Source organism: Ovis aries, chromosome Y (genome assembly GCF_016772045.2).
Source record: "Ovis aries strain OAR_USU_Benz2616 breed Rambouillet chromosome Y, ARS-UI_Ramb_v3.0, whole genome shotgun sequence".
NCBI lineage: Eukaryota > Metazoa > Chordata > Mammalia > Artiodactyla > Bovidae > Ovis > Ovis aries.
Genome location: NC_082741.1, coordinates 7,710,899 through 7,727,329, shown reverse-complemented (window position 1 = coordinate 7,727,329; position 16,431 = coordinate 7,710,899). Strand labels below are relative to the sequence as shown.

Here is a 16,431-nt window from a genome sequence, read left to right as displayed (position 1 = left end):
CAAATTTTAATATGCATTCAATGTTCCTGTCCAAAAGGCATGAATTTACTTTTGTTGTTTTCTTTTTTAGTAGTGGAAGGAGAAGGAAAGGACCTTTCAAAACTATAAAATTTGGAACGAACATTGACCTCTCTGATGACAAAAAGTAAGACCTCCTGTTCTATTACCATGAAGTGCAAACAGAAATGTAGAACTGAAAAGTTGCCTACTTTCATATTTTCTATAATCCCATAGGTATCCTGTTTTTGTGTGTTGACAAATAAGTTTTTGCTAGCATTCAGAAAGTATGTTTGTTAGATATTAAAATGGTATTTTTGTTACAGTATCAAAACAGTTTCACAGATGTGCAAATGAAAATATAAGATTATCACACTTTTTTTAGTTTTTTAAATATTTCATTTATTTATTATCATTTGACTATGCTGCGTCTTGTTTGCAGCACATGGGCTTTCTGTAATTGCCTCAATCAGGGTTTACTCTCTAGTTGTGGTTTGCGGGCTTCTCACTGTGGTGGCCTCTTTTATTGCAGAGCACAGGCTCTAGGAGCACAGATTTCAGTAGTTGCAGCATGTGGGCTCAGCAGTTGTGGCTCACCAGCTCAATTGCTCTGCAGCATGTGGAACCCTACTTTCCCGACCAGGATTTAACCTGTCTCCCCTGCATTTGTAGGTGAATTCTTAACTGCTGGAACCAGGGAAGTCCCATAAAATTTTAAGTTATCTGTTTGTTTTAGGACTTCTTTGAAATAGAGGTTAAAGACTAGTTCTTTTGACCTTAAACTTTTAAAACTTACAGATTTAACTGTTTTCTATTTGGATTGCAAGATTTTGGGGTTAGCTCTCATTAATGTTTGTAAAAATATTATAATTTCATTGTATTATCTTATTTTAGGTGGAAGTTGCAGCTACTTGAACTGACTAAACTTCCTGCTTTTGTGCGTGTTGTATCAGCAGGAAATCTTCTAAGCCATCTTGGTCATACCATCCTGGGCATGAATACAGTTCAGTTATACATGAAAGTTCCAGGGAGTCGAACACCAGGTTATTTTTATGAAATAATTGATTTTGTATAGTTGAAAAAAGAGTTGATCAAATATGGTAGATGCACCTGTAGTGTTTCCCATTTGTAACTAATGAAGTCAGTAGGATTTAAAAATTCTTTCTAGTAGGCAAAAATACTGTAAATATTCTTATAATTAAAGATGAGAGTATCAATTTGTTCTGTCAGTATGACTTTTATACATTTTATATGTAACCATCAGAAAAATCAGAAAAATTTTAGCCTAGCACAGGGGTGTTAACTCAGGCAGTGAAAGTCTTTGTCTTGACCCCATTGACTATAAACTGTCAGTTTTCTGTGTTTTTTTTTTAATCACAGTTACAGTTCTTACTAATAATCAACTAATATGTGTCCTATATGGTATAAAACTTCACTGAAAATACTTAAAATATATGATGCACTATATTTTTAAAACTATCTCATTATGTTATATTTCTTAAAAGTACAATACAGAAACTAATACAGAAGTCAGGTGACTTTCAAAGCTAACCAGTTAAGTAATTCATGTTTTGTTAGCTGAGAGATTAAATTGAGGATATTATGAAGAGACATATGTAAAAACAGGAAAAAATTGATTTCCTTGTGTCTTCATTGATGAAAGTCAAAATACTTACTAGTTGAAAAACACTGAGACAAATAATTGATAAAATGCAAACATTCTGAACAGGGGAAATGACATTTTACCTTACTGGGATTCCAAGTCAGTATTCCCTTTTGTCAGGATAGCTACAAATGTACATCTATTAAAGCTATTCTATAGGAAAAGTCTATGCTTCATCTTTTTCTGTTGTGGTTTTTTTTTTGTTTGTTTCCCTCACAAGCCCCGGCTAGCCAGTCCTCCTCAGGCATCTCCCCCATCCTGTACGTTTCATATGTTTCATCTTTAAAATTGTTTTTCTGCAACTAGATACTGCCAGACATTCTTATCAGTCTATGTATTTATTTAGCTTATTTAGTTGGTTGGAAGGGATTTACAGAATTGTCTTAGGGTTTGTTTCTGTTTGTTTGTTTGTTTACTTTTACATTTTCTCTGCACGTAGTTGCATTTCAAATGCAGTTTTTTCAGTTGAAGATCAGATACTAGAAGGCTTTTACAGTATAAAAATGTTCTCTGCACTTGCTTTATTGTTTGAAAATGGTACTACAGTTACTGTTTGAACTTATGAAATATATGCTGCAAATGGTTAAAGAAATGTACAGGTAGCATTTGATTTAATTTTTACTACCATAGGAGTGTATGAATACCTTGATATTATAACAGTGGCTGTTGTTTGGCCTCATTCAAAAATTGTTAGTCTTGAAAAATTAGAGTATCAGTCCTGCAAAGCCATAGGGAATATCAGGATTGTCAGCTTCTGTTTCTGTCGTAAATTCACAGATTTTATATTCATTAAGTCTTTCAGAGTAGGAGATAAAAATTTTTCATAAGGAATTTGTCAGTGAATAATACAAAGAAAAACCTCAGTCATTATGTACTTTAACATTTTCACAGACTTTGTCAATTTGTCCTACTATGCTTTTCTCCCAGACATATTTTCCCTACCATTTGTTGTAATATATATTAGCAGATTCCAATTCAAGAGAACTTAATTTAATAAATTTGGAACTTTGAAAATATTCTCACCTAACAGTTAATCCTGTGAAGACACTTGTAGAGGCAAAACCTTCGGTCACTTCATATTGGACATTGACTTCTTTGTTGACTTGTTATGGGGCAGGAAGAAATGCTTGAAATTATTTTGTTTTGTAACTGATTATTGATGTTGCCTCCATAATTATTTACTTTTTAAAGCTGATTACTGATACTTCTTCCAGGACCTTCATTTAGTAACTGTTTTCAACAAACAGCTAATCGTGGAAACATTTTACTTTCTCTAGAAATATTTTTTACAGTACACCAAACATGATTTAATTTATTTGTTATCTATAAACAGCTTTGCTTTCCTGCCCATAGACAAACCTTGGTTCAGCCTCAGTTTTGTTGATTTTCTGGGGAAAATGTCTGCTGTTACAATATATTTTAAGTTTTCTAATTTTATTCACTATTTTTATGTGAGGCATAATGTGATGAGAATCTGGTTTGGTAGTTTCAAAGAACTGATATTTTAGGACAGAAAGAACATTGTAACATAGTAAGTAAAGTGCCTTTCCTATCAAGTAGAGTAAGTCAGGCACACACTCCCATTAAGAGTGTTACATTTGACATTTGTTATTTTCCTCTTAACATTATGAATGTGCACTTGTAATTAAAAAAAAAAAATGAAAGGGTTAAGTATGATATTCTTCCCAGTTAAAATGCTATTTAGTTTTGACTATTAATGAAAGTTGTAGTTTGTCAGGTCGCAATATAAAGTTATAAGTTCATAAGGTCTCTGTTATAACTGCCTAATTCTTATGTTGTAGCATGAAAACATATATGGATAGAGCATAGATTGGTACCATATCTGAGTCCCAAGAATTTTAATTACAAGAATGGGTATTTGATCGTAAAGTTTCATTCAATTCAAATATAAAACCATTCTCTTTGCATTAACATAGCTTATGTCATAGGTGACAGTTGAAGTACTTAATAATTTTAAGTTCCAGTCTGTGGACAGCTAAGTCAGATGGTATCAGAGAAAACCAGCTCAGCTATATGGTGATATGTACAGCCTACAGGTCACTTTGTTTTTCTGATGTCTTCTTCAGTACATTCTCACTGTTGAATGACCAACTAATTTTTAAAAGAATATTTGTTGCTTATTTCATGAGTTTGAGTTGGCAACTTTGGTAGTTGAAATCTGCTGAAAAGCTTTCGAAAGAAATAATAAATCATTTTGAGGATGAGATATCATCATTTAGAAGCTCCTCAGGGATATTGATGTATAACCAGGAATAAAACCCAGTTGTTGGAATGTTTATTACCAGGATTATTGGAAATTTAGATAGATAGTACCATTTTGTCAGTATTTGGGTCAAGTGGAAAGAAATATGTATAATTTCAGTAGTTGAAAAAGTATTTAATGAATTGGCCTTCTTAGTCATTAATAACATCTTAATATTGGGCAAGAACGTTACTTTTCAAGATTTTTAATGTATGTGATACCAGACTAGATCCATTAAGATTTATTTGTATTTGAAAATTATTTCATTTGATTTAGAATGTTTTATAAAAATAAATACGTGAAAGTGAAGTGAATCACAGAAAATGAAAAATCTTCTTTTTTTTTTTAAATTTAAAATCTAGATGCTGAAGCCAGATTTAGTATATTCCTCTTTTTCGTTTATGCCTAGAAGTCTTGGGATGTTTCATTTGTTTGTCATTATACCAACAGTTTCCTGTGGAACTCAAAAGAAGATCCTTAGAGAAAATGTGTCATATGTTTTAGTCAGCTCCTGTAATTCACAGAAAAATCGTTCTAAGTGTTTTTTAGTTGGTAAACATTTTGTCTGTTCTTACATAAAATAAATGATACTTTCTATAACATACTTTACCTACTGACATGAGCTTTTAAATGTGTTTTTAAAAATTTAGAGGCCATATTCTGAAGCTGTATTGTAAGAGATTACCATGTCTACCTGTGGTGGAAAAGATATAAGCATTTACAGTATGTATCAGTATCAAATTGGAAGGTTTATAGGGCTTACAGGTTGCTAACTCAACCGTTACATTTTGAAAATCATGTCTCATTCATTCATTTCTTTCTTTCAACTTTTTATGTTGTACTGAAGTATATAGCTGATTAACAGTGTTTAAGGTGGACAGCAAAGTACTCATCCATACGTACACATGTATCCATTTTCCCCCCAAATCCCCTCCTTTCTTGGCTGCCACATTGACCAGAATTCCCTGTGGTTCTTGTTAGTTCTCCAGGTTAAATACTGCGGTGTGCACTTGTATTATGTACCTGACTATCCCTTCTCCTCCATTCCCCCCATGGTAACCATAAGGTTGTTAGAGAGTATTGAGCAGAATTCCCTTCCTTTGCTTTACAGCAGTCCCTTGTTAATTATCCAGCACTGTGTACATGTCCATCTCAAACTCCCTAACTATCCCTTCCCCCATCCTTCCCCCGGGAACCATAAGTTTATTACAGAGTATTGAGCAGAGTTCCCTGTGCTATACAGTAGGTCCTTGTTGATTCTCCATTTTAAATACAGCAGTGTGTACATGTAAATCCCAAACTCCCTGACTATCCCTTCCCCCATCCTTTCCCCTGGGAACCATAAAGTTATTTACAGAGTATTGAGCAGAGTTCCCTGTACTGGACAGCAGGTCCTTGTTGGTTCTCCATGTTAAATACAGCAGTACGTCCATGTCCATCCCAAACTCCCTGACTATCCCTTCCCACATCCTTCCCTGTGGGAACCATAAGATTATTACAGAGTATTGAGCAGAGTTCCCTTCCTTTGCGGTACAGCAGGTCCTTGTTGGTTCTCCATGTATAAATCAGTGTGTCCATGTCCATCCCAAACTCCCTAACTATCCCTTCCACATCCTTCCCCCCTGGTAACCATAAGATCACTACAGAGTATTGAGCAGAGATCCCTGTGCTGGACAGCAGGTCCTTGTTGGTTATCCATTTTAAATTAAGCAGTGTGTACATGTAAATCCCAAACTCCCTGACTGTTCCTTCCCTGTACCCTTCCTCTCAGCAACCACAACTATGTTGTCTGTGTCCTCATTTGTTACTTTTTGGTACTCTTTGTGAGCTGAGATAGTTTACAGATAAGAAAGTAGTAACACCGATAATAGCTAATATTTATTACTTATTCAAATGGCATTCATTAATCTGTAAGGATTTATTTTTCACCCAGTCCTTAAAACAGAGCAGTAATTTAACGGCACATTTCTTTCAGTGAGTTTAGGTTGGACAGGTACACACTGCTACATGTACACACTGTTCATTGCATTTATAGTGTCGTCATGATTTTTTTCCTTTTACATTTTAGGTCACCAAGAAAATAACAACTTCTGTTCTGTTAACATAAATATTGGTCCAGGTGATTGTGAATGGTTTGTTGTTCCTGAAGGTTACTGGGGTGTTCTGAATGACTTCTGTGAAAAGTAGGTTTCTAAACTAAATTTTCTTTGAAAATAATTATGAGAAAATTTATTATAAAGGGCAATTACCTGCTGTTATTTCAGAGTTGGTAATGATACGGTTATAATAACATACATGATTAAGACTTGAATGTAATTCTCATATGTGTCTATGATTATTTTTAAATTGATACACATATTTCATATACTAAATTCTGTAACATTATAGAGGATATTTACTCATAGTTTATTTACTAAAAAGTTATGTCAGTGGTTAGAAAAAACAGTACTCCAAAATTCTCTCAATTACTGGTAATGTTTGATCAGGTTTTTGTGTCTTATGTATAAGGTTTACTTTTGTTATAATGAATTTTTTTAATATAATTTATTTCTTTAAGTTATAGCATGTGGTAATTTTTATACATACATTGCAGTGACTATTTTTAGGAAGAACTGTTGTGTTTTGTTTTTTTTTTATGGAGAAGGAAATGGCAACCCACTCCAGTACTGTTGCCTGGAGAATTCCATGGACAGAGGAACCTGGCAGGACATAGTCTATAGGGTTGGAAAAAGTCAGACATGACCGGGCAACTAACACACAACTATATTTAGGGTTTAATTTTCTTCTATTTCAGATATCTTAGGTCAAATGTACTTGGAAAATACAGGTGCTATCCCCAAAGTTTAAACTGCAGAGTAATAAAAAAATAACAAACTAGAATGATTTATTTTAAAGTTAGAAATAACATGTGTCCTCTCAACTTCTATAATTTTGTTTTGCAGAAGGACACTGCTTCTAATGTTTATAATTTCAATAGTTTACTTTATGGTTGCAGATAACATGTTATCTTAAAATCACTGCTGTTCTGAATTTTTGAAAAACATGTTTGATCTGTGTGCCATCTTTGGCATCCTTTTTTATTTTAATGGAAATTTCTCCAGTTTGGTAATACTGGGTGAAATAGTACTAACGTTTATATTGTGCTTGACAAGACTTGAACAGTTGCCCCTGAGACCGTTGGGCCCCAGAATACCTGACTGTAAAGGTTCTTACCTGTTTGTCAACACTCATTAATAGGTGGATTTTACTGTACATGAATTATACCTAAGTACAATCTACATTAAACTAAAAAACTAATTTATTTTCAGTCTAATTTGAAAATTTAACATTTGTACTTTTAAAAAGTAATTTTAGACATATGGTACCTAAATAATTACATATGTGTACCTATTCTCTTCTGTTGTTACTTTTCTTCAATTGCTTCTTCTATTCTGCAGTCCTGTTCTGAAGTTCTGACAGTACTATTAAGTTTTATTAAACTATATAAAATGAGAGCATTTTTTAATCTGTTAGAAATATCTTTTCATCTTTGATGAGACATTTAAAAAAACCTTTGTCCAGTAACATTATTCTTTTTTTTTTTTTTTTTTTCAGAAATAATTTGAATTTTTTGATGAGTTCTTGGTGGCCCAATCTTGAAGATCTTTATGAAGCAAATGTTCCTGTATATAGGTTTATTCAAAGACCTGGAGATTTGGTCTGGATAAATGCAGGCACTGTGCACTGGGTTCAGGCTGTTGGCTGGTGCAACAATATTGCTTGGAATGTTGGCCCACTTACAGGTATTGTAAATATACAGTCACAGTAATAAGTAGTACATTTTAAAAATTCTCTCTAATGATGAGTTGGAAAATAACTCACTAAAAGTTCAGAAAATTTGTCCTAGAAGAAATACAGTTGTTAGTATCAGTTCAGTTCAGTTCAGTTCAGTCGCTCAGTCGTGTCCGACTCTGAGACCCCATGAATCGCAGCACGCCAGGCCTCCCGGTCCATCACCAACTCCCGGAGTTCACTCAGATTCACGTCCATCATGGACGTGATGCCATCCAGCCATCTCATCCTCTGTTGTCCCCTTCTCCTCCTGCCTCCAATCCCTCCCAGCATCAGAGTCTTTTCCAGTGAGTCAACTCTTCGCATGAGGTGGCAAAAGTATTGGAAGTACAGCTTTAGCATCATTCCTTCTAAAGAGATCCCAGGGCTGATCTCCTTCAGAATAGACTGGTTGGATCTCCTTGCAGTCCAAGGGACTCTCAAGAGTCTTCTCCAACACCATAGTTGCATCAGTTCTTCAATTCGTCAGCATTCAACCTTCTTCACAGTCCAACTCTCACAGGAAAAACCATAGCCTTGACTAAATGGACCTTAGTCAGCAAAGTAATGTCCCTGCTTTTGAATATGCTATATAGGTTGCTCATAGCTTTTCTTCCAAGGAGTAAGCGTCTTTTAATTTCATGGCTGCAGTCACCATCTGCAGTGATTTTGGAGCCCCCCAAAATAAAGTTGTTAGTATACAGAGAGTGAATTCTAGCTAAGACAGGTATATAGAAGAGTAAATTTTAGCAAATAACAAATATGTGCTTTTGTAGATACAGACTATATACTTTTGGTATTTTAGAGCATATTGAATATTGTTTTTATAAAAGAAAACTTGGGGAAAACATAACAGAATAATTATTTTTTAGACTTTTAATTTTTTCTAATATACCACATGAGATGTTTTGTCAAACTCTGTTTAATATATGCAGGATGAAAAAGTCTGGCATTTGGGACCAGAAAGATCTGAATGAATCCTAGCTTGTTTATCTTTGTTAAGTTTGTGTCTTTGGATAAGTGTTTTGAACTATTAGATGCTCATTCTTTTAATCTGGAAAATGAGAAATTCTTTTAGTCCAAAAAAGTGAGGGCTTCAGAGATTTAAAAAAGACAAACCTAATACCAGGCACTGGAGAAGGCAGTGGCACCCCACTCCAGTACTCTTGCCTGGCAAATCTCATGGACATGGACGGAGGTAGGCTGCAGTCCATGGGGTCGCCAAGAGTCAGACACGACTGAGCAACTTCACTTTCACTTTTCACTTTCATGCATTGGAAAAGGAAATGGCACCGCACTCCAGTGTTCTTGCTTGGAGAATCCCAGGCACAGGGGAGCCTGGTGGGCTGCCATCTGTGGGGTCGCACAGAGTCGGACACAACTGAAGTGCCTTAGCAATACCAGGCACATGGTGAAGAGTTCTGACAAATCGTAGTCCACTGGAGAAGGGAGTGCCAAACCACTTTCCCATTTTTGCCTTGAGAACCAAATGAATAGTATGAAAAGTAAAGAACATATGATACCCGAAGATAAGCCCCCACATAATAGGTGCCCAACTTACTGTAGAGAAAAGGCTCTAGAAGAAATGAAGAGGCTTAGCCAAAGTGTAAACAGCGTGCAGTTGTGGATGTGTCTGGTGGGGAAAGTAAAGTCTGATAATGTAAAAAAAAATATTGCATAGAATATTTCATATGAATTCATGTTTGTAATTTATTCACATTTCCACAAACACATAATTCTTAGAATGTTAGTTCCATGAATCTAGATAAATTGGATGTGACCAAGCAGAAGATAGCAAGAGTGAACAGGAGTGAACTCTTACGAATCAGTGAAATGGAATGAGAATGGGCAAATTTAATTCAGATGACCATTACATCTACTATTTTGGAATAAGAATCCCATGGAAGAAATGGAGTAGGTCGCATAGTCAACAATGTATTATGTGGATGTAATCTCAAAAACAACAGAATGATCTGTTTTGTTTCCAAGGGAAACCATTCAGCATCACAGTAACCCAAGTCTTTGGCTCAATTACCAGTGCTGAAGAATTGAAGTCAAACAGTTCTATGGAGAACTACCTGATCTTCTAGAATTAACACCAAAAAGAGGTCCGAGATATCTGACCATGGAATACAAAATGAAGCAAGGCAAAGGCTAACAGAGTTTTTGTCAAGAGCATGTACAGATCATAGCAAAAACCCACTTCCAACAACACAAGGGATGACTCTACACGTGAACGTCTCCAGATAGTCAATACCAAAATCATATTGATTATATTCTTTGCAGCCAAAGATGGAGACCTCTATACAACAGCAGCAACAGGACCTGGAGCTGACTGTGACTGAGATTATGAGATTTGTAAAGCAAAATTAACCCTTAATTTAAAGAAAGTAGGGAAAACCACTAGACCATTCAGATATGACCTAAATTAAATCCCTTATTATTACACAGTGGAAGTTACAAATAGATTCAGGGGATTTTTAGTCTGATAGAACACCTAAAGAACTATGGATAGAGGTTTGTAACATTGTACAGGAAGCAGTGATCAAAACCATCCTAAGAAAAAGTAATGCTAGAAGGCAAAGTGGTTGTCTGAGAGCACCTTCCGTATAGCTAGGAAAAGAAAAGTGAAAGGCTAAAGGGAAAGATATACTTAACTGAATACAGAGTTCCAGAGGACAGCAAGAAGAGATAAGAAAGCCTTCTTAAGTAAACAGGCAGAAAGAAAAAAAAAGAGGAAAACAATAGAATGGGACAGACTGGTGATCTCTTCAAAAATATTAGAGATACCAAGGGAGCATTTCATATAATGATGGGCACAAGAAAAGGACAGAAATGGTATGGACCTAACAGAAGCACAAGAGATTTAAGAAGAGGTGGCAAGAATACACAGAAGAACTGTACAAAAAAGTCCTAATGATCTTGATAGCCACATGTTGTGGTCAGTCACCTAGAGCTGGACATCCTGGATTCTGAAGTCAAGTGGGACTTAGGAAGACTTTCCACAAAGATAGTGGAGGTTATGGAATTCCAGCTGAGCTATTTCTAATCCTAGAAGATGATGCTGTTAAACTACTGCTATGAATGTGCCAGCAAATTTGGAAAACTCAGCGATGGCAACAGGAGTGGAAAGGGTCTGTTTTCATTCCAGTCCCTAAGAAAAGCAGTGCCAAAGAATGTTCAAACTCCTTTACATTTTCACGTATTTCATATCCTAGCAAGGTAATACTCAAAATACTATTAGTTTGGCTTTAAGAGTTTGTGAACTGAAAACTTCCAGATAGACAAGCTGGATTTAGAAGAGGAACCACAGAGATCAAATTGCGAACATCTCTTGGGCTACAGAGAAACAAGGGAATTCCAGAAAAACCTTTACTTTGACATATAAAGCCTTTCACAGTATAGATCACAAGAAACTGCAAAATTCTTAAAGAGATGGGAATACTATACCACCTTACCTGTCTCCTGAGAAACCTGCTTTTAACATCAGAAGCAAGAATTGGAACCAGACATGGAACAACATAATTTCATAATTTGGAAAGGAGTATGTCAAGGCTGTATATTGTTTCCCTGCTTATTTAACTTCTGTGCAGAATACATCATGTGACATGAGAAGTTGATTGAATCACAAGCTAGAATCAAGATTGTAGCAGAAATATCAGTGACCTCAGATAGGAAGATGACACCACCCTGATGGCAGAAAGAAGAGGAACTAAAGAGCCTCTTGATGAGGGTGAGAGAAAAGAGTGAAAAAACTGACTTAAAACTCAGCACTCCAAAAGCTAAAGTCATGCTGTACTGTTGCATCTCTTCATGGCAAATAAATTAGGAAAAATTGGAATCATCATTGGCAGATTTTATTTTCTTGAGCTCCAGAATCACTGTGGACAGTGAGCCCAGCCACAAAATTAAAAGAGGCTTACTACTTGGAGTAAAAGCTATCACAGATACAAACAGCATATTAAAAAGCAGAGACATCACTTTGCCAACAAAGGTTTTTATCGTCAAAACTATGGTTTTTCTAGTAGTCGTGTCCAAATATGAGAATTGGATCATAAAGAAGGCTGAACACCAAACAATTAATGCTTTCAAACTGTGATGCTGGAGAAGAATCTTGAGAATCCTTTTGACTGCAAGGAGCTCAGACCAGTCAGTGCTAAAGTAAATCAATCTTGAATATTCATGGGAAGAACTGATGCTGAAGCTGAAGCTCCAGTGCTTTGATCACCTGATATAAACAGCTTACTCTTGGAAAAGATCTTGATGCTGGGAAAGATTGAGGGCAGGAGGAGAATGGGGTGATGGAGGATGAAATGGTAATAGAGCATCAACAACTTGGTGGACATGAATCTGAGCAAACTCTAGGACATAGTGACACAGAAGCCTGGTATGTGGCCGTTCATGGGGCTGCAAAGAGTTAAACTCACATAACCATTATATGGGTCAGGGATGCTTCAGAAGAAATGGAGTAGCCATCATGATCAACAAAAGAGTCCGAAATGCAGTAATTGGATGCAGTCTCAAAAATGACAGAATGATCTCTGTTTGTCTCCAAGGGAAACAATTCAATCTCACAGTAATCCACGTCTATGCCCCAACCAGTAACGCTGAAGACGCTGAAGTTGAGTGGTTCTGAGAAGACCTACAAGACCTTTTAGAACTAACACCCAAAAAAGATGTACTTTTTATTATAGGAGACTGGAATGCAAAAGTAGGAAGTCATGAAACACCTGGAGTAACTGGCAAACTTGGCCATGGAATGCGGAATGAAGCAGGGCAAAGACTAACAGAGTTTTGCCAAGAAAATGCACTGGTCATAGCAAACACCCTCTTCCAACAACACAGGACTCTACACATGGACATCACCAGACGGTCAACACCGAAATCAGATTTACTATATTCTTTGCAGCCAAAGATGGAGAAGCTCAATACAGTCAAGAAAAACAAGACCAGGAGCTGACTGTGGCTCAGATCATGAACTCCTTATTACCAAATTCAGACTCAAATTGAAGAAAGTAGGGAAAACTGCTAGACTATTCAGGTATGACCTAAATCAAATCCGTTATGATTATACAGTGGAAGTGAGAAATAGATATAAGGGCTTAGATCTGGTAGACAGAGTGCGTGATGAACTGTGGAATGAGGTTCATGACATTGTACAGGAGACAGGGATCAAGACCATCCCCATGGAAAAGAAATGCAAAAAAGTGAAATGGCTGTCTGGGGAGGCCTTACAAATAGCTATGAAAAGAAAAGAAGCGAAAAGCAAAGGAGAAAAGGAAAGATATAAGCATCTGAATGCAGAGTTCCAAAGAATAGCAAGAAAAGATAAGAAAGCCTTCTTCAGGGATCAATATAAAGAAATAGAGTAAAAGAAAGAATAGGAAAGACTAGAGATCTCTTCAAGAAGATTAGCGATAACAAGGGAACATTTCATGCAAAGATGGGCTAGATAAACGACAGAAATGCTATGGACCTAACAGAAGCAGAAGATATTAAGAAGAGGTGGCAAGAATACACAGAAGAACTGTACAAAAAAGATCTTCACACCCGGATAATCACGATGGTGTGATCACTCATCTAGAGCCAGACATCCTAGAATGTGAAGTCAAGTGGTCCTTAGAAAGCATCACTATGAACAAAGCCTAGCGGAGGTGATGGATTTCCAGTTGAGCTATTTCAAATCCTAAAAGATGATGCTGTGAAAGTGCTGCACTCAATATGCCAACAAATTTGGAAAACTCAGCAGTGGCCACAGGACTCGAAAAGGTCAGTTTTCATTCCAATCCCAAAGAAAGGCAATGCCAAAGAATGCTCAAACTACCGCACAATTGTACTCATCTCACATGCTAATAAAGTAATACTCAAAATTCTCCAAGCCAGGCTTCAGCAATACGTGAACCGTGAACTTGCTGATGTTCAAGCTGGTTTTAGAAAAGGCAGAGGAGCCAGAGATCAAATTGCCAACATCCACTGGATCATGGAAAAGTCAAGAGAGTTCCAGAAAAACATCTTCTGCTTTCTTAACTATGCCAAAGCCTTTGACTGTGTGGATCACGATAAACTGTGGACAATTCTGAAAGAGATGGGAATACCAGACCACCTGACCTGCCTCTTGAGAAATCTGTCTGCAGGTCAGGAAGCAACAGTTAGAACTGGACATGGAACAACAGACTGGTTCCAAAAAGGAAAAGGAGTGCTTCAAGGCTGTATATTGTCACCCTGCTATTTAACTTATATGCAGAGTACATCATGAGAAACACTGGACTGGAAGAAACACAAGCTGGAATCAAGTTTGCCGGGAGAAATATCAATAACCTCAGATACGCAGATGACACCACCCTTATGGCAGAAAGTCAAGAGGAACTAAAAAGCCTCTTGATGAAAGTGAAAGAGGAGAATAAAAAAGTTGGCTTAAATCTCAACATTCAGAAAACGAAGATAATGGCATCTGGTCCCATCACTTCATGGGAAATAGATGGGGAAGCAGTGGAAACAGTGTCACACTTCATTTTGGGGGGCTCCAAAGTCACTGCAGATGGTGACTGCAGCCATGAAATTAAAAGATACTTATTCCTTGGAAAAAAAGTAATGACCAGCCTAAATAGCATATTCAAAAGCAGAGACTTTGCTTTGCCTACTAAGGTCCGTCTAGTCAAGGCTATGGTTTTTGCAATAGTCAAGTATGGATGTGAGAGTTGGACTATGAAGAAGGCTGAGCGCCCAAGAATTGATGCTTTTGAATTGTGGTGTTGGAGAAGACTCTTGAGAGTCCCTTGGACTGCAAGGAGATCCAACCAGTCCTTTCTGAGGGAAATCAACCCTGGGATTTCTTTGGAAGGAATGATGCTAAAGCTGAAACTCTAGTACTTTGGCCACCTCATGGGAAGAGTTGACTCATTGGAAAAGACTCAGATGCTGGGAGGGATTGGGGGCAGGAGGAGAAGGGTACAGCAAAGGATGAGATGGCTGGATGGCATCACTGATTCAAAGGACATGAATCTGAGTGAACTCCAGGAGTTGGTGATGGACAGGGAGGCCTGGCGTGCTGTGATTCATGGGGTCACAGAGTCGGACATGACTGAGCGACTGAACTGAACTAAACTGAAGCAATTGAAGAAGTGTTCTTTAATGGCAATTTTTAACTGTAATTTTTATGAGAACCATATTTTAGTGTTTTTAGTTTTTCAGAATTACCATTAAAATGATGACCTGAGTGGTGATAATGATTATGTTAATATATTTTGTTACTTTCATTTTTAACTTAAATTTTTTTCTCCATCCTAGCCAGCCAGTATAAATTGGCAGTGGAACGGTATGAGTGGAACAAATTGCAAAGTGTAAAGTCATTAGTACCCATGGTTCATCTCTCCTGGAATATGGCACGAAACATCAAAGTTTCAGATCCCAAGCTTTTTGAAATGATTAAGTAAGTCCTTTCCAAAGTTGCTGTAGTTCTTTTTTTGGATGCTTGTGGTAGAGAGAAAATAGAGGACAGGGAATATGATAAAGTTATCTAATGAATGTTTTTCTCCTGAAGATTTATGTCAGTTGATATCAGATGATTAAGTTGCCCCAGAATCTTAATGCTCACATGTTAAAAAATACTTCACATCTTTTGAAATATGCCAGTTATTGTGGCATAGAGAATATTGAAGGCATACATGATTCTTTACTAGAAAACTCATACATGTGTCCGTTTTCTTAACCTTTGACCAAACTGATGTCCTGGGACCCCTTTAGTTTTAATAGTGGAAGGCTGTCTGAAGGACAGAGGGTGAGATTATTATAAATATCTCATAAAGAAATTATCATTTTAAACAGTCTTAACTAGTTTCCTACTATAATCAAATTATCCCCTTCTTGATCCATTTGTAAATTTAATAGATTAACAGTTTAAGTATATATGTATGTATATGTAGTCTACTAATTGCTCATTTGTTATCTTAGGTTTCTGTTGCCTTTCTTTTGTAGATGTATTTAGAATATAGGCGTACATCATCTTATTGCTGTTTACCTGACTGCAGTTTGCAAATTCTGTGTATTTTACAAATTGATTTGTGGCAAAGCAGTATTGAACAAGTGTCAGCACCATTTCTTTCCTGCCCACTTTCTTCTCATGTATAATTTTGCTAATTCTCACAGTATTTCAGATTTTTCTTTATTGGTATATTTCTGGTAGTGAGCTATGATTAGTGATCCTTTATGTTACTGTTGTAAGAAGCTTTTGACTTGCTGAAGGTTGAGGTGATGGTTTGTAATTGCGTTTTTTTTTTTGCAATAGGTCATTTTTAATTAATGTATATGCATTGTTTTTTTAGACCTAATGCTTTTGCCCACTTAACAAACTAGCATATATTATAAACATAAGTTAACAAAATCAGAGAATTGACATGCACAACAAAAACCTCACAAAAGCAGAAAATTTACTTGGTTTATTGTGTTAGTATAGAATGGAATCATGTTTTTGGAGTCCTTTGGTACATTTTTTCAGAACGAGCCAGTTACCACTGTTTCTCCAAACTTCAGTTTATGTGTTTTTCTTTCACTTCCTCTCCCCTCATGCCATCACCAAATGACTATTGGAAATTATAGGCTAAATATGTAAATTACAATTTTCTGTTGTTCTTTTCAAGTCCTTTCACTACTTCTGTGTGTTTGTGAATGGTAGACAAAGATTTAGTGTACTAAATCTTAG

At 36.3% G+C, this 16,431-nt stretch overlaps 1 protein-coding gene across 24 annotated transcripts in view; it reads left to right on the top strand.

Moving 5' to 3' along the window:
• Positions 1-16,431, top strand: part of LOC132659058 (lysine-specific demethylase 6A-like) — a 166,816-nt gene that overhangs the window by 132,071 nt on the left and 18,314 nt on the right. For 13 of the 24 annotated variants that reach the window (XM_060408700.1, XM_060408699.1, XM_060408697.1 and 10 more), the window contains 5 exons: positions 71-145; positions 892-1,040; positions 5,992-6,106; positions 7,518-7,705; positions 15,021-15,162. In XM_060408700.1, coding sequence (XP_060264683.1) covers positions 71-145; positions 892-1,040; positions 5,992-6,106; positions 7,518-7,705; positions 15,021-15,162 — 669 coding nt within the window. Of the gene's footprint in view, positions 1-70; positions 146-891; positions 1,041-4,573; positions 4,647-5,991; positions 6,107-7,517; positions 7,706-15,020; positions 15,163-16,431 lie in introns of those variants that run through there. The other 11 variants (XM_060408701.1, XM_060408698.1, XM_060408696.1 and 8 more) reach the window with 2 other exon arrangements.